The following is an 18380-nucleotide window of genomic DNA, read 5'->3' on the forward strand; positions in this document are numbered from 1 at the left end:
TGCATATCTGAGGCTGTTACATTTCTCCCAGCAATCTTGACTCCAGCTTGTGATTCATCCAGCCTGGCGTTTCAAAAGATGTACTCTGCATATAAGTTAAATAAGCAGGGTTACAATATACATCCTTGTTGTACTCCTTTCCCAGTTTTGAACCAGTCAGTTGTTCCATGTTTGGTTCTAACTGTTGCTTCTTGACCTGCATACAGGTTTCTCAGGAGACAGGTAAGATGGTCTGGTATGCCCATCTCTTTAAGAATCTTCCACAGTTTGTTGTGATCCACACAGTCAAAGGCTTTAGCACAGTCAATGAAGCAGACGTAGATGTTTTTCTGGAATTCCCTTACTTTTTCTATGATCCAACAGATGTTAGCAATTTGATCTCTGGTTCCTCTGCCTTTTCTAAATCCAGCTTGTACATCTGGAAGTTCTTGGTTCACATACTGTTGAAGCCTAGCTTGAAGGATTTTGAGCATCATCTTGCTAGGATGTGATATGAGGACAATTGTGTGGTAGTTTGAACATTCTTTGGCATTGCCCTTCTTTGGGACTGGAATGAGAGCTGACATTTTCCAGTCTGCAGCCACTGCTGAGTTTTCCAAATTTGCTGGCATATTGAGTGCAGCACTTTCACAGCATCATCTTTTAGGATTTGAAATAGCTCAGCTGGAATCCCATCACCTCCACTAGCTTTGTTCATACTATTGCTTCCTAAGGCCCACTTGACTTCACACTCCAGGATGTCTGGTTCTATGTGATGCTGCCTGAAAATGATGTGAAGACGAAATTGGATAATACACACAGGTCTGAGCACAGAGTGAGAATTTAGTAAATGGTGGTGGTGGAGTAACTGGTTTTTACTCACCATGCCAACATCTCCAGAAGGCCTAAGCAGCAACCAATACTTAAAGCACTTCCTACATGCTTTCTCTTTTGTAATTATTTTCTGAGTTTGGGACTATTATACTGGGAACCGTGAGTGAGAGGACATGGTGAACTCTTAGCCACAGTAGCTGTTCTGTTCTCTGAGCTGTCCAACACAGTTGTCAGCAACCTCATGTATCCATGAATATTTGAATGAATTTGAATGAAATAACATTAGCAATTCAATTCATCAAGTCACACTGACCACATTTCAGTGATCACTAACCACACGTGTCTCATGGCTCTGTTAGAGACAGCAGATCTTGAACATCACCACTATCATAGAAGGTACTATTAGACAGCAATGCTCTAAACAATCAAGTACACAGTAGGCAGACAAAGAAATGTCTGCCAAATGAAGTAAAAAACATTTAGTAAAATGATCTATTTTATTCTCACCATAATGACTAGCTGTTCTGACAAAATATGAACCCCAACTAGACCTCTCTCCTAGGTTGTAGCTTCACCTTCTAAATGGAGAACATGCAATTCTGTGGCAGTCCAGTGGTTAACACTCAGAGCTTTCACTGCCTAGGGCCTAGGTTCAATCCCTGGTTGGGGAACTCAGATCCTATACTCTTTGCAACCCTGTGGACTGTAGCCCACCAGGCTCCTCTGTTCATGGGATTCTCCAGGCAAGAATACTGGAGTGGGTTGCCATTTCCTTCTCCAGGGGATCTTCCCAACCCAGGGATCGAACCCAGGTCTCCCGCATTGCAGGCAGACGCTTTACCGTCTGAGCCACCAGGGAAGCCCATAAGCGACACAGCCAGAAATAAATAAATAAAATAAAAGGAGAGCAAACAGGTTCTGCCTCGACTGTTTTCATTTAATTTGAAAACATATGATTTATTTAGTCCCTAACCTAGCCTACTAATTTTTCACTTTGCAATGTGCAAAGGAAACAGAACTTCAGGAGGCAAGATGGCACTAAACATCTATTTTTAGTCCAGGTACCTTAAGTACTCATTTGACTGTTATAATTTGCAAGGGTAGGTCTTATAACCACTTCACAGCTAGGAAAACTGAGATTCAGAGAGGTTTCTTGCCATTGATTAGACCAAAGCCCTAATATCAAGGTCAGAGGTAGGCTAGGACTCCCCTGCCTTCCAGTTTCCGTTGAGATGCAGCTTAATGGATCCCAAATAGCATGTGGAAACTCCGAAGTACTACACACTTAGGATCAGTTTTGTAGTTTGTGGGCACAGGGATCTGGTATCATTTGGTCTCATCTGGTTCCCCTGGCCTGTGAGATCCTAACCTGAATGACTAAAGAGAGGAGCCAGAATCATTCATTCAACATCACTAATTGGTCATCTACTATCTGCTAGCCACTGAGCAAGGTGTTGAAAAAAGAGACATGGCCCTTATGCTCAAGAAGCTTCTAGTCTGATGGAGGAAGCAGACAGAAATCAAATAAGCCAGTAAATACATAACTGCATATTCCACTAAGTGCCACGAAGGAGTATAGAATGTTAGGGGAGAGGATTACAGGGCACCTGATACGGGGCTACTCTGATCTCCTAGGATGTGCTGGGGGTGGGAGAAGCAGGGGGCCCTCTGGTTCCAGCCTTGCCCTGGGGAGTCCAGACCAACTGGGAGACCTGGCACTGCAGGGAACCAAGGCTATTTCCCACTTGCCTTCTGCTCTACTATGGCTGCCAGCACAACATTAGCTACACAGACCTCACAAGACCAGGGCCCCACTGGTCAAGAGGCCACCAGGCTCTTGAGCTGCTGCTGGGCCCTGATAGGCAGGCTTCTGGTCACAGGAGGGCTGCCTCATGGCTGGCCACTAAGGCTGCAGAAACACTGTGAGTTCATGAGGCAAGTATGAGCTGACGATCCAAGTCAACAGAGAGTTGCTAAGAATTTACTGTTTACACCCATTAGGATGACTATTATCCCCCCAAAAAAACACAGAAACAAACAAACAAAAAACACAGAAAATACCAAGTGGGGGTAAAGATGTGGAGAAGATGGAACCCTTTTAGCACTATCTGTGGGGATGTAAAATAGTACAGCCACGATAGAAAACAGTATGGTGGCCACCTTGAGCAAATCTGAGTTCCCTGCAATTAAATAACTGCTGACACTCACAGGTGGCTCAGTGGTAAAGCGTCCACCTGCCAGTGCAAAAAACACAGGAGACCTGGGTTCGATCCCTGAGTTGGGAAGATCCCCTGGATAAGGAAATGGCAACCCAGACCAGGATTCTTGCATGGGCAACCCCATGGACAAAGGAGCCCGGTGGGCCACAATCCACAGGGTCTCAAAAGAGTCGGACAAGACTTAGTGATTGAGCACACACACAGACAGGACACCTTACCCCTGAGACGGTGGAACAACTGAGTCCTGAGAGAAGGACCTTATGTGAGACCACAGTTCAGTTTGGTTGAGGAAATACTCCTCATCTGACTTTTGGGAGAATAACAAAATGGTCTTTGCTATCACTTTCCATTTCTGTGCTTTTCTTCTACCTCTCTGGACCTCCCTTTCCAGTCTCAGGTAGATAAAGCCCTCAGGTCAGCCTCTGGCAGAGCTGCCCCACCTAGCCCTGCAGGCCTGCACAGGCTGAACACTCCCTAACCCTAATCCTATTTCACAGAAGAGAGTGAGAAAGCATGGTCCAACTAGCCACCCAGTGCAGTTTTCTTATTAATTCAATCAGGCTGCTTCCTTAGTACTGTTCACATTAGTTCCTTCCTTCTCATTCTAGCCACGAAATGAGCTCCCTCTGTCTTAGAAAGGACTTGTCTCAACTAGCACACCCCTTCATTAGTCTTGTTGTTGTTCAGTCACTTAGCTGTATGCAACTCTTTGCGATCCCATGAACTGCGGCATGCCAGGCTTCCCTGTCCCTCACCATCTCCCAGAGTTTGCTGAAGCTCATGTCCATTGAAAGTCAGTGATGCCATCCAGCCATTTCATCCTCTGTCGCCCCCTTCTCCTCCTTCCCTCAATCTTTCTTATACTTGACTAGAACTAAAATATCCACAATGCTACCTAGTGGCTCCCAACTGGTTTATGAGTAATACATAACCCCAATCACACCAATTACTCCTTGGTCAACCTCACCCCCCAGGACAGGGGCTCCCTGGCCTTTTCTGGTATTGTTCCAAACCTGGAATGTCTCTTTTCAGTATTTCTGTTATCCTTTAAGACCAACTCAAGGACACCGTCTCCATGAAGATTTCCACTCTTTCATCTGCTCTTGCATTATAAGTTTTTTATGTCTATTCTGGTTTGTAACTCATTCTTGTGTTCCAACCAGCTGGTTCCCTAGACACAGAAGACAAACCATGTTATATGTACTTTTCTAGACTTAATTTCTGTTATACTGTCTGGAACATTTTAGGGCTCCATAAAAGTAAACGTTATCAAACAGGAAAGGAAGTTTAGGAATTCCCATGTGCAATTTTATATACGTATTCATTTAACCCTCAAACATCCCTGCAAGGTAGGAGGTATAATAACTCCTAGTTGAACTATAATAACTCTGCAGCTGAAGGTTTTCATTCATTAGCTCATGAACACTTAGAAAATAAGAGGTGAAAACTGGAATGCTCATTCCTAAGCCTCCCTGGCTCCAAGGCCCAGGGTTTTTGCATCCTCATGTCCAATAAGCTTTTACCCTAATGCTCAAGGCCAAGTTTGCTGATAAAGCTTAAATGTCTAAGCAGCTGTTTCTAAGAGAAAACTCTGCTCAGAGTCTCTCAAAGCACACCCCCTACTCAACAGAACAGCTGTTCAATAGGAATTACAAAGTAAAGTAATCACTGCCATATCATGGCAGACACATTCTGCCTTACAGACCACTGAACTTTTCATGCGCAAATTTTCAACATAAAACTGGCAGCTTCACATTTTCCTGGCCAGGATCAAGGAAGCAAAAAGTAGTATGATACTGATTTGCCCTTGGGTAGCAGGTGCTAGGGACTCGGTGTTCAGAAATGTATGAAGTGGCCCTTTGCCAAGCCTAATCCACAAAGCACCTGAGAGAATAATAAATGTAATTCTTCCTGAAAGAAGAGAGAATGGTGGACTTCTGACCATTTCAAGACCAAGAATTAATGACTTTATTGTCTTACATCTCCTGCCAGGGCATTGTTTCCAGGGTCAATCTTTAAAATATATATTCAACATCTGTGATATGATAGAGTGGCAGAGGACACAAAAACTCCATGACTTCTTCTTTTTTTTTAATCATTTATTTATTTATTTTTGACATTGCTGGGTCTTTATTGCTGCTCTGGCTTTTCTCTAGTTGTGGTCAGTGGGTGCTACTCTCTAGTTGCGGTGCACGGGCTTCTCACTGCAGCGGCGGCTTCTCTTGTTGCCGAGCATAGGCTCTAGGGTGCCCAAGCTCAGTAGTTGTGGCTCCCAGGCCCTAGAGCACAGGCTCAGCAGTTGCGCTGCATGGGCTTAATTGCTCCTCAGCATGTGGAATCTTCCCAGACCAGGGATCAAACCCATGTCTCGTGCACTGGCAGGTGGATTCTCTACCACTGAGCCACCAGCGCATCCCCCACCTCCTGAGTCATGCCTCCATGGCACAGCCAAATCCCATAGGGATGGAGAGACCCACCAGTAAACCCCAGCCAGCAAAGACCAGCACCCCTGGACACACCTTGAGGGCATGCACTTAAGATTTGTTGTGCAGGAGGAAAACAAGTCACACTGATTCGTTTTTCAAAGGCAATTGTGGCTTTGTAAATAACTGAGAGTCTATAAAATGTGCCTTTGGGAAGTGTACCTTTCAGAGTTTCCATGCCTTGATAAGGTGGGGCCACTTTCCCCCCCGGTGGTGAGTCTCCAAACCCTGTTCTCCCATAAGTGACGGGGATGATTCAGTACCTTGAACACTTTTGCCTTCCAGAGTGTTTCGTGAAAACAATGCAGTAGTTCTATCAGAGTACCAATGTGGCCTGGTTGTCAGTTTGTGCCAGTGGGAATCTTTGACTAGCCCTACAGTATGGGCTTCCCTGGTAGCTCAACTGGTATAGAATCTGCCTGCAATGCAGGAGACCCCGGGTTGATTCCTGGGTCAGGAAGATCCCCTGGAGAAAGGATAGGCTACCCACTCCAGTATTCTTGGGCTTCCCTGGTGGCTCAGATGGTAAAGAATCCACCCGCAATGCGGGAGACCCAGGTTTGATCCCTAGCTTGGGAAGATCCCCTAGAGGAGGGCATGAGGCAACCCATTCCACTATTCTTGCCTGAAGAATCCTCATGGACAGAGGAGCCTGGCGGGTTACAGTCCATGGGGTCTCAAAGAGTTGGACACAACTGAGCGACTAAGCACGCACAGGTCATCGTGTGGGCTGCTCACCAGGTACCTTCATTGATGATAGTGAATGAGACCTACTGGATCTTTCTCCCATCATGCTTCACCATTCTTAATTGGAATTTCATAGCTTCTCTCTTTACTTAAAATATCACTTTTCTAACTCAACTTTTTTTCAAATTTTCAAGTAGCTAAGTAGTTTTTGCTAAAAGTAGTCAGAAAATCCTCTATTGCATAAATCACAATCTTAAGGGAATTTCACAAATCTACTTCCTTTCAGATAAGCCACCGGAGGCCCATTTTTCAAAAGAGGAAAAGGGATTCTCAGAGAGGTTAAGTGGTTTCCTCAAGACTACAAAGTTGATAAGCTCAATGCAGGGAATGTCCTAGAAATACCATGGTTTCAGTCTCAAAATATGTACAGATGAAATAACAAATATCTGGAAAAATAAGCAATAACGTGACAATGACATCTGGACTAAGCAGTAGCCATTCCACAAGACCACAAAGAGCAACACAGACCAGAAGTGAGAAAATTCTGGCTAATGGACTGGACATGATAAGAACAAATGAGATAACTGTTACCAGTTGTTACAACTATGCTCTTTAGGAGTCAAATGTTGCATATGGACACAATGTTGCCACATTATAAAAGTACAACAATATAAAAGTGTGCAAGAAAATTTCCTTTCAACCAATCTTTTCAAGAGATTTGACACAGAGGCAGGAGACTAACCAAATGGAAGTCAGCATTTGGCAATAGTCAGCAAAACTGCCTTTAAAAGAAAAGAAATGCACACACATACATACACAGACATACACACACATATGAACACCAGGGAATTTGTCTTTCAGATGTTCACTTTTACAAGGAGATCCACTATGAGGATGTCCATTGCAGCTTCCTTGCTAACAGGGAGTAGCTACTTACCACTTCTAGCAAAAAATTACAACTTTTTAGCAAACTTACAACTCTTCAGCAAAAAATTAGAAAGGATTCAAATCAAACTATTCAGAGTAGTTTCCCCTAGGTAGCAAGACTGGAGAGAAAGGAGGGACATGGTGAGAACTGTCACTTTTTAGTTGTATAATCTCCTTTGGATTGTTAGTTGGTTTTGTTTCTACATGCATACATTTTTTAATTAAAAATCTTTAATATTAAACTTTTTTGATCTGTAATGTTTGGGGGAATCATAAAGTCTTAGCGTTGGATGAGGCCTCAGAAGTCTGTCTAATCTAATCTCAACTAGATTAGTCTCACAGCCTGGCTGTCCTTGTGAGACTCAAGGGAGAATGGCCACCAGAGACTGACAAGCACTCTGCTCTTATGATTCAGAGTTGGCTTGCAGAACCCAGTGCACCCTAAGAATGTGAAAACTCGAGTGAGCTTTGCAGTTTCCATCATCTCCTTTTGCACTGCTAAATATCCATGACATCCACACCGCAGGGACTTCAGTAACCCTCAGATCCTGCTGGTTCATACAAGGTCCTGAGTTCAGCCTCAGAAGGGGACTGAACATGAGAGACTGAAGTCAACTCTAAGTCAGTTGGCTGTCAGTACAGCACGTTCCCAACTACAGTCTACAGGGGCTCAGTGTCTACACAGCCATCACCATTAACACTCCCATCACTTAGCTGTTCTTCTGACACTCCTACAGCTTGAAAAGAGAAGTGTTGATTACTGCCTGACCTTGCTGTTTTATGTATTAAAGAGGCAAAACTGTACACAGTCAGTAAACTCAGGGGCTTTCTTTGGTGCTGTCTTGAACCTCTGTTAGGGCTTTTCACATCTTGCTCTCCTCATTTCTCACTCACGCCACCCCATGAAGCACATCTGGCTTTACTCCATTCCAACTGATGGATATATGGTAATATCAGTATCCTCAATTCTGTCAGAACGTAATGTTACTTAATCTTACCCAGTGCTCAAAATTGGAAGGCACGCCTGGAAAGGGTTTGCTATCACCAATATTTTAAACTATTAGAATAGACTGAAAGCAAGAAAAATGCCATAGTCATTATTATATCTGCTTTAGTGCCTAATGCAATGCCTTTCACACCCTGCTGAGAGCAGTTATTCAATATATGGAACTGTAAAATTATAGAACCTTAAAACTGAAAGAAATCTCAAGGAGATCAGTTCCCATGATCCCACAACTGAGAAATTTGAGACCTGGCTGGTTAAATCCGGATCATCGGCTATTCTATCAACATTAGCCAGAGTCCAGATGCTCCTACTCTGGAGCTGAGTTGTTTCCTCCATTAGGTTGCTTGTCAGGTGAATAAATGAATGACTTTACCATTCAATTTGTACAACCAAAGGAGACTAGAAAAGAGACTGAAGCTAAATAATCTAGTAAATGTAATAATTTACATAACCTATATTGGCCCACATTAACTGAAATTTCCACTTTCAGTTGAGTGTTTATGTTCATAGCCTTAGGCAGACATAATTTTAGTCTTTTAAAATTTTTGACCAATGTATACTCACTTCAGACAAATGAGTCAGATTTCAATATAGTGTTAAATTCTAGTTCCTTTATAATCTGTATGACTTGCCCCATGACATTACCAGATTGAACCCAACATATTTTTACATGTCTTTATATGTCAATGATGAAGGAAACAAACTTTTCATCTTATGTCCCAATTATGTAACTGCTTCAAGAATTTTTTTTTTTTTTACAAAACCACAGTGAGATATCTCATATCTGTCAGAATGGCTGCTATCCAAAAGGTGAGAAATAAAAGGTGTTGGTGAAAATATGGAAAAAGGGAACCTTCATACATTGTTGGTGGGGATGTGAACTAGTCCAGTCACTATGAAAAAGACTATAGAGATTCCTCAAAAAATTAGGAATAGAACTGCAACATAATTCAGCTATCCCACTTCTGGCATTTATCTAAAGAATAAACAAACACTAATTTGAAAAGACATGTGCACCCCTGTGTTCATCACAGCATTATTTACAATAGCCAAGATATAGAAATAACCTAAGTGCATATCAGTGGATTAAAGGATAAAGAAGATATGGTATATATAGATATGCAATGGAGTATTACTCAGGAGTTTTTAAAAATGGTAAAATCTTGCCATTGCAACAACAGGGATAGACCTTGAGGGTATTATGCTAAATGAAATACATCAAACAAAGACAAATATTAACACCATATGATTTCACTCATATGCAAAATATAAAAAACAAACTAAAAAAACAAATGAACAAACCAAATGAAAAAAACAAAGAAAACCCAAAAACATGTAGATATAGAGAACAGAGTAGTGGTTACCAGAAGGGAAGGGGTGGGGAGAAAGGCAAAATGTGTAACGGGGATGATCAACTGTGTAATGAAGAGTGGAAATTAAATATTTGGTTGTAAGCATGCTGCAGTACTTACAGAAGTAGTAATATAATATCATAGAAAACATAAAATGTTACAAACCAATGTAACTGAAATAAAAATAAATTTGTAAATAAAAAAAAGATTTTTTTTTTTAATTTTTGAAAAAGATTTTTTAAAAGAACACATGCAGGGGAACCCTGATATAACATGAGTATGTGATATTCACTAACCAGATTCTTAACTACATTGTACATTAAGAATCCAACTTTTGTCTCCCAAATCTTTTTTAACTAACCAATCATTTGGCAGCTTTGGGTTTCATTTCTTGCATTTTCCTGCTCGTCTCAGAGGGGGAGATTTCAGAAGAGGAACAGAGATAAAATGGACAAAAGAAAGAGGAAAGGCATAGGGTGCTCAGAAACTGGAAGGGAGAAGTAGTGAGTTCCCTAAGGAAGAGAGAAACGTGCTGAGGTTTGGTCAGGATCCACACACACATCAAGGCTCCCACTTTCTCTGCCCTCCTCTCTCACCCCCTTTCGTTTTTCTTGCCAAGGAGTGAACTGGCAATCTTACCAATGACCTTGGACAAACAGAACCAGCTAAAGCTCCTAAATTCAGCTTTAGACACACCACTCTGGCCCAAACTGGAATGACCTACCATGGCTGAGAGGGTGCCATCCCTCCAACCACTTCTGTCCCCCTCCATTGCAATGAAATGTCAAGAAAAATCACCTGTCGGAATTACAACAAGACTTTTAAAGATGATCTAATCTAGTCTACACCCCCCCTCATTTGTTTTGCAGAAGAGAAAACTGACATCCAACGATTTCTAAGTCACTAGAGCAAGTCCAAACTAGATGCCTAAACTGCAAATTTGCATTGTTCAGAGCTCGTTCCTCTAGGAGCAGTTTAAAAGCTACGGAACACACAAAAAACACCCTAACTTTGGAGAGATGAAGAACAACTACAAAGAGGCACAAAATAACATGAAACAAACCAAAACAATAACTTTACTCCACCTCCCAGAAGCCCAGTGACAATAAAAGCAGCAAGGGGCTGTTTTACCAAGTAATGATACTTCGAACAACTTAATTGTGCTTTTCCCTCCTTTATCAATTTCTCACAGGCAGAGGCAATAAAAATGTATATATGACCACTGAAACTCTTAATCTGAACCAGCACAGAACTATTTTTTTCCCCAGAACATTTTGATACTTGAATTTTGGTATATGGTTTACTCCAAAGGCTATTAGAATTCAAACATCTGGTCTTTCAATGAGCCTCAAAGCCCTGCGGAAAATCAAATGCCTTCCACAGAAATCAGTCCTCTCCCCTGACCTGTACAGGTAACAAATTCCAGCTATAGCCTCAGAGGATTTGATCAATCGCAGACTTTCAGAGAATGAGACCCAAGAAACTAACATTCCAAAGCAGGACTGGAGAAAAAGAAGCAAACTTGACCTTACCCTTAAAAATAACAGAAACAATAGGATCCGGTTTCCCAAATTTCGTCTTAGGGATATTGCTGGCAGATTCCACTATCACTCGAAGCATGGCTCTCAATGGACAGAAAGCAAGCTTCAGCAACGAAGTTGAGGAGGCTAGAGCTCTGGATCCCGGCCGCGCTGCCCAGGAGAGAAGGCAGGGGATGATTTGTCCAGCGAAGAGGGAAGGAGGAGAGGCAATGGGTGGGTCCCTGACGGATTATTTACTGAAGGTTACGTGTAAACTGATATCCCAACGCCCCAGTCTCCGCAGCGCCGCAGGCACCCACTTAAGAATTCGGGAAATGTGGAAGTGAAAAGGACAAAAACCAGCTAAAAATAATTATGGGCAACAAATGAAACTGGAACTAACAAATGTAGACAGGTCAGGAGACTACTAAAACGCTGCTGCTAATAAGCGACAATACGCGAAGCCCAATTAATTGGTTTTCTGTTACCCCTTTCATTCTTTTCTGATCTTCCTGGAGTTTTAAAACTTGACTGAGTCATTAAAAAAAAATTTTTTTTTTAACTTGTGCGGTTTCTTTTCTCCTGCTGTTGAGCACACTCACTCAGCAATAACTTATAGAACAAATTGTTTTGAATCAGTTAAAGGGTGCCCCCTATCGTATAGCAGAGAAATGAATGAGTTATTTCAAGCAAACTCAGCCCGAGGTTAATAGGGGTTTACCAAATTGGTGTCCTGGAGGCTGATCCTTTTTAGTTGCAAAAGGGTTCGCCATAGACCTTCTTTAAAAATCGTTAAGTGGTGAGAGCTGGCGACCTAAGTTTTCCTGGTACATCAGAAGCTGCTAGTAGTGTTCAGTGAAAATGGAGAATTGACTCTCCATTCTTCAGGGTCTAAACCCCAGTAGTGTCTTCCTTTTCTTTCTTAGAGGAAAAAAAAAACATTTGATGAGACTTGTTAAAGTGACTCAGGAAGACTTCATTCATTAAAGGGCAACACTGGAGGGGACTACTGCACTGGAATCTCTCAGTGTAAGAGAGAGTTTGGGCTCATACCGGAATAGGGCATGGACAAGCTGGAATTGGGGCTTTCCTGGTGGCTCAGACAGTAAAGAATTGCCTGCAGTGCAGGAGACCCGGTTTGATCCCTGGATCAGGAAGATTCCTCTGGAGAAGGGAATGGCAACCCACTCCAGTATTCTTGTCTGTAGAATTCCATGTACAGAGGAGCCTGGCAAGCTATACTCCATGGGGTCACAAAGAGTCAGACCGGACTGAGTGATTCACTTTCACTTTCAAGAGGGAATTAAAAGCCAATGAGCAGGCTGGGGGGGCGGGGGGGGGGGCGCTGCGGAGAGGAGAAGGAGGAGAGGGGGAGGGAAGAAGAAGGGGGATGGCGGTCAGTGGATAGAAATTACCAGAAGAGGGACTTCCCTGGCAGTTCAGTGGTTAGGATGCTTCATTCCCAATGCAGGGGTCATGGGTTCAATCCCTGGTCAGGGAACTAAGATCCCAAATGCCGCATGGTGTGGCCAAATAAAAAAATTAGTTAAAAAAAAAAGAAATTACCAGAAGAAAACATCAGGGATAAAGGGAATTCTGCTTTAACTGACCTAACAGGATTCTTACTGAACATAGGTCAGGGTGATGAGACATCACCTGGGGGTGATGGAGAATGAGAAATCCCCAAAGATGCAGAAAGTTGATCAGACATGGAGAGAGGGACATTCTGGTTAAACTGACTCAGCAAGGTTCTGGTTAAAACTAGATTTTATAAGGAAGTACACAGTTGAGTGTGACTAAAGTTTGGTCAAGGAAAAAAATCTTTATGGCCTGGAGGGTGTGTTGGGTGGTATAGCCTGGTGATTAAGATCACTAGAGGGAGCCTGGTGATAGTAGTCAGCCAGACCTGAATGTGGATCCCTGCTTAGTCACTCTTAAACTATGTCACCTCAGTGTGTCTAAAACCCTCTCTTTTGAAGTTATCTGCAAAATGAAGATTGTCACCAAGGTCTTAGTGTGGGACCTGGCAAAAAACAAGGAGTAAGTTCCACACGTCAGCCACCAGAAATTTATGTTTATTCAAAGCATTTCTGTTAATGCAAGTTGGGTTTAAATCAGGATTTCATTGTGTTTCAGAAGAAAAGGCTAAAATAAAACTGAGTGAAAAAAACAGAGGATTTCCTTTTGCTTTTGAATACACTGTCAAGAAGACCCATCTAAGCAAACACTTCAAGTACGTGGAAAAATTACAGTTTATGTACACGAATTCTTCTGAATAAATTTCTCAACTGCTTATACAAAGAACCAGGCAATCCAGGACTTCCCTGAAGGGAAGTTAAGACCAAGACCAGCAGTTAAGACCAAGATCCCACATACCTCAAGGCCAAAAAAAAAAAAAAAAAATGAACAAATGAACCCAAGGTCATATACATTATTTAGTGGACACATAAGTAAATACAGTCCATATGTAAGTGGACTATAGACAACATTATGTTTATTTTGGGTTTGTTTCTATTTATCCTTTGTTTTTGCAGATTTTTTAAAAAATTAATTTATTTTAGTTGGAGGATAATTGCTTTACAATATTGTGGTGGTTTTTGCCATACATCAACATGAATCTGCCACGAGTGCACATGTGTTCCCCCATCCTGAACCCCTGTTCCACCTCCTTTCCCACTCCATCCCTCTGTGTTGTCCCAGAGCACTGACTTTGGGTGCCCTGCTTCATGCATTCAACTTGCACTGGCCATCTATCTTACATATGGTAATATACATGTTTCAATGCTATTCTCTCAAATCATCCCACCCTTGCCTTCTCCCACAGAATCCAGAAGTCTGTTTTTTACATCTGTGTCTCTTTTGTTGCCTTGCTTATAGGATCGTTGTTACCATCTTTCTAAATTCCATGTATATGCGCTAATGTACTGTATTAGTGTTTCTCTTTCTGACTTACTTCACTTTGTATAATAGGCTGCAGTTTCATCTACCTCATTAGAAATAACTCAAATGTGTTCTTTTTTTGTGAAATATATTTACAGAAAAATACATACAACATAAATGTGACAGTTTAACAAACAAACATCCAGGTCCAGAGAGAGAACATTACCAGAACTTTGGAAGCCCCTCACATGACCCATATGTCACAAACACCTCTCTTCCCCATAGGTAGCCTCTATCCTGATGTTTATGGTAATAATTTCTGTGCTTTTCTTTATGGTATTTAATCCCCCCAAATAGTTTAGATTTGCTTGATTATGATCATATGAGTTATTTTATATATCACAAACTTTATATACATATATATTTATACCTATGTGTATATACATGCATGCACACATTCACACAGTATGAATTCTTTGATATATTGTGACCTTTACAGCAGTGGAATATAAGTAAATTCTTTTGCGTTTAGCTTTCTTTTTCCCCCACATTGTATTGTGAGATTGATCCATATAATTCTACTTGGTTTACTCTCATTCTCTATGGCACTCCGCTGTATGAGTGTACCATGTTTTATTAATCCACTTGTATTGATACACATTTGGATCATGCAGAATTTGGATCTGTTACAATCAGGTCTACTCTGAGCACGCTTGTACAAGTTCGCGTACAAGTGTGCATGAGCAGATTTGGGATCTAACCTATGACTGGAATTGCTGGATCAAAGGGTATATGCATATCTTCAAAATTACTAGGTAATTCAAAATTGTTTTCCACAGCTGTTGGACTGTTTACACTCTCACCAGTAGTGGATAAGACTCCCCATTCATACACTTGGCAGTGTTAGGTTTTTAAATGTTTACCTATCTAGTGAATATATAGCATTATATCATTGGAGCTTTAATTTGCATTTTTCAGGTTACTAATAGGTTTTATGCCTTTTCATATTTATATTTCCTAATTTGTGACATGCCTAATCAAATATTTCATGGATTTTTCCATTGAGTATGCTGTTTTTCTTACTAATGTGCAGGAGCTCTTTATGTACTCTGAATATTAGTCCTTTGTGGGTTGTAACTTTAATATAATTGACTTTATCAATATTTCATTTTTGATTGGAATTTTTCTTTCTTCATTTTTTTGGGGGGGGGGCACACCATATGGCTTGTGGGATTTTAGTTCCCTGACTAGGGATTGAACAAATTTGGGGCCATAGGAGTGACAATGTCAAGTCCTAACCACTGGGCCACAAGGGAACTCCCAGTTCCTTTTTCATATTAAAAAATCCTTTCTACTCTGAAATTGTGAAAATACTCCAGCATTATCTTCTAGAAATATTGTTTCATCTTATACCCTAAGATTTATATTCCATCTGTAACTGATTATGTGTCATGTATGGTTAGAGATCACATTTCATTTTCATGGATATTCAATTGATCCAGTACCATTTATTGAAAAGTTTACCCTTTTCCCAAACTTAGGTCATTTATTAGGTGTGTAAATGTTTCTGTGCTCTCTCTTCTGTTTCATTGCTCTATTTGCCAGTCTTTGCACCAGGATCATTCTGTCTTGATATAGCCTTATAAAAATTTCATAATAAGATTTTTATCCTCCATTCTTGTTCTTTGTCTTCAAGTGTCTTGGCTCCTCTTGAATTTTAATATACATGTTAGGATCAGCTTATCAAGTTTCAAATATTTAAAAAATCTGTTGGAAAAAAAAATCTGTTGGGATTCTGTTTTAAATTGCATTAACCTACAAATCAGGTTTTTAGGAATTGATGTCATTATAAGTATTTCAATTCAATAATTTATTATATCACTTCATTTACCTAGATTTTCTAAACATCTGTCAGTAAAGTGTATAATTTAGAAAGGCCTTATACATCCTTTTTTTAGATATGCTTCTTTCAGCTTTCAAAGATATAAAAAATGAAAAAAAAAGTACAATTAACACCTCTATTCCCATTATCTAGATTTAACAGCTATGCACATTTTGCCATGAGTATGTTTTCTATCTAGATTTTTCAAATAAAATTATTTTAAAGTAATTACAGACATCATGAAATTTCACCCTTAAATGCTAAAAGACTGCATCTTGTAAGAGTGACGTTCACCTACAATATTACAACCACACAACCACATCTGTGTGTGTATTCAAATTATCTAATTATGCTATAAACAAATTATACTAAATATCTTTTTCATTTTTTGTATATTTTCAAGTTAAGACCCAATCAAGATTCATGAACTGCCTTTGTGCATTTAGCTGAAGAAATCTGACCAATAAGGTAACTGAGAGGGGCTTCCAAGGTGGTGCTAGTGGTAAAGAATCTGCCTGCCAATCAGGAGATGCAAGAGGTGTGGGTTCAATCCCAAGGTTGAGGCTATCCCCCGGAGTAGGAAATGGCAACTCCCTCCAGAATTCTTGCCTGGAAAATTCCATGGTCAGAGGAGCCTGGCAGGCTATAGTCCATGGGGTCACAAAGAGTTGGACATGACTTAATGACTGAGCATGAAGGTAACTGAGATACAGTTACCAGCTTCTATAGGTTTTCAGAGGCCCAAGAAAGTGTATGAAGCTAAAAATACAACAAACTCATATAAAATATAATGAAACTAATACATTGAGAAGTGATACCTTATCATTTGTATGGTATTCTTCCCATACATCCATAACCCCAGTCTAAAAAGCAAGGAATTCCCTGGTGGTCCAGTGGTTAGAACTCAGCATGTTCACTGCTGGGCCCCAGATTCAATCCTTGGTTGAGCAGCTAATATCTCACAAGCCATGGAGCATGGCAAAAAAAAAAGGGAGAGAGAGAGAGAGAATAGACAAAATCAGCTGAGAGACAGTCTACAAAAATACCTGATAAGTACTCTTCAAAAGTGTCAAGGTCATAAAAATAGGGAAAGATTCAGAGACTGTCACAGATTGAAAGATATAAAGGAGACATGAGAACTAAATGTAAGATCTTATCCTGAATCTGGTCCTGGAACAGAGAAAGAACATTAGTGGAAAAACTGGAAAAATCCCAAAGTTTGCACTTAATGGTATTGTGCCTATAATCATTTCTTAGTTTTGATAGATTTACTATGTATGTTAAGATGTTAATATGAGGGGAAGCTGAATGAAGGACAAGGTGGAAATCTGTACTGTTTGCAACCTTCTTGTATATCTAAAATTATTTCAAAATAAAATGTTAATAAAATTGAAATAAATTTGTAAATATTGGCTTAGAAGTGTGAAAAAGGAGCCTCTAAAATTGAAACAATAATTATTTCATTAAAAGCGTATAGGCAGGGGAGGAGCCAAGATGGCAGAGGAATAGGATGGGGAGACCACTTTCCCCCCTACAAATTCATCGAAAGAACAATTGAATGCAGAGCAAATTCACAAAACAACTTCTGATCGCTAGCTGAGGTCATCAGGCGCCCAGAAAAGCAGCCCATTGTCTTCGAAAGGAGGTAGGGCAAAATATAAAAGATAAAAAGAGAGACAAAAGAACTAGGGACGGAGATCCATCCCAGGAAGGGAGTCTTAATAGAGGTAGTTTCCAAACACCAGGAAACCCTCGCACTGGCGGGTCTGGGGGAAGTTTTTGAATCTCGGAGGGCAACCTAACTGGGAGGGGAAAAATAAATAAAACCCACAGATTACATGCCTAAAAGCAACTCCCAGCAGAAAAGTACCCCAGACGCCCCCATCCGCCATCAGCAAGCAGGGGCGGAACGGAGAGGAGCTGGCGGCATTGCTTAGGGTAAGGACCGGGCCGAATGCCCTGAGGGCAATCGGAGGGAGCTTCTGTGAGTTACCAACTTAAACTGTGGGACAGCAAAAGAGAGAGAGAAAATTAACCGGCCCAAACACACTGCCGGCCGTTCACAGAACAAAGGGACCGAGCAAGTCCAGAAGAGCTAGCCGGCTGCGGACTGGCCCAGCCCCGCCGGAGGCAGGAGGCAGGGGGGAGGGGAAAGGGGCAAACTCGGCCCCAGAGACAGCATCCCCTACCACACTGCAAACAGGCCTCCAGTTTCTAACCAAAGACTTCCTGAGATTCTGGATGGTCGACATCTGCCGGGAGGGTTGTGGCTAGACACAGGGCGCACGCACCAGACCGGCGCAGGCGGGGACTGGGGCTGGGGATGCGGAGGGGAGAAGGCGCACGCATCCGGGGAGAGTGCGCCCGTCAAGCTCCTGGCTGCCTGAGCCGCTTGGGCTGGGGAAGGCACAAAACGCAGGCGCAGCCGAGTCCGCGGTTTTGTGGAACACCCGAGGGCTGGAACTGCGCGCAGCGCAGGGCATGCTCCATACAGAGCAGCCGGGAGCCTGAGCAGCGTAGAGGGAGAAAGCAGCGCCAGTCCCTCCCCGCAGCGCGAGGGAACTAGCTACCTGAATAAGAGTCCACCTCCGCCCGCCTGTGTCAGGGCGGG

At 41.7% G+C, this 18380-nt stretch overlaps 1 protein-coding gene across 1 annotated transcript in view; it reads right to left on the minus strand.

Moving 5' to 3' along the window:
• Window positions 1–11359, minus strand: part of MYOF (myoferlin) — a 172208-nt gene extending 160849 nt beyond the window's left edge. Inside the window, exon 1 of the mRNA XM_043926912.1 lies at window positions 11020–11359. Coding sequence (XP_043782847.1) covers window positions 11020–11107 — 88 coding nt within the window. The 5' untranslated portion in view covers window positions 11108–11359. The remainder of the gene's footprint in view (window positions 1–11019) is intronic.
• Window positions 11360–18380: the final 7021 nt, after the last annotated feature.

Source organism: Cervus elaphus, chromosome 15 (assembly GCF_910594005.1).
Source record: "Cervus elaphus chromosome 15, mCerEla1.1, whole genome shotgun sequence".
In the NCBI taxonomy this organism is placed as follows: Eukaryota; Metazoa; Chordata; class Mammalia; order Artiodactyla; family Cervidae; genus Cervus; species Cervus elaphus.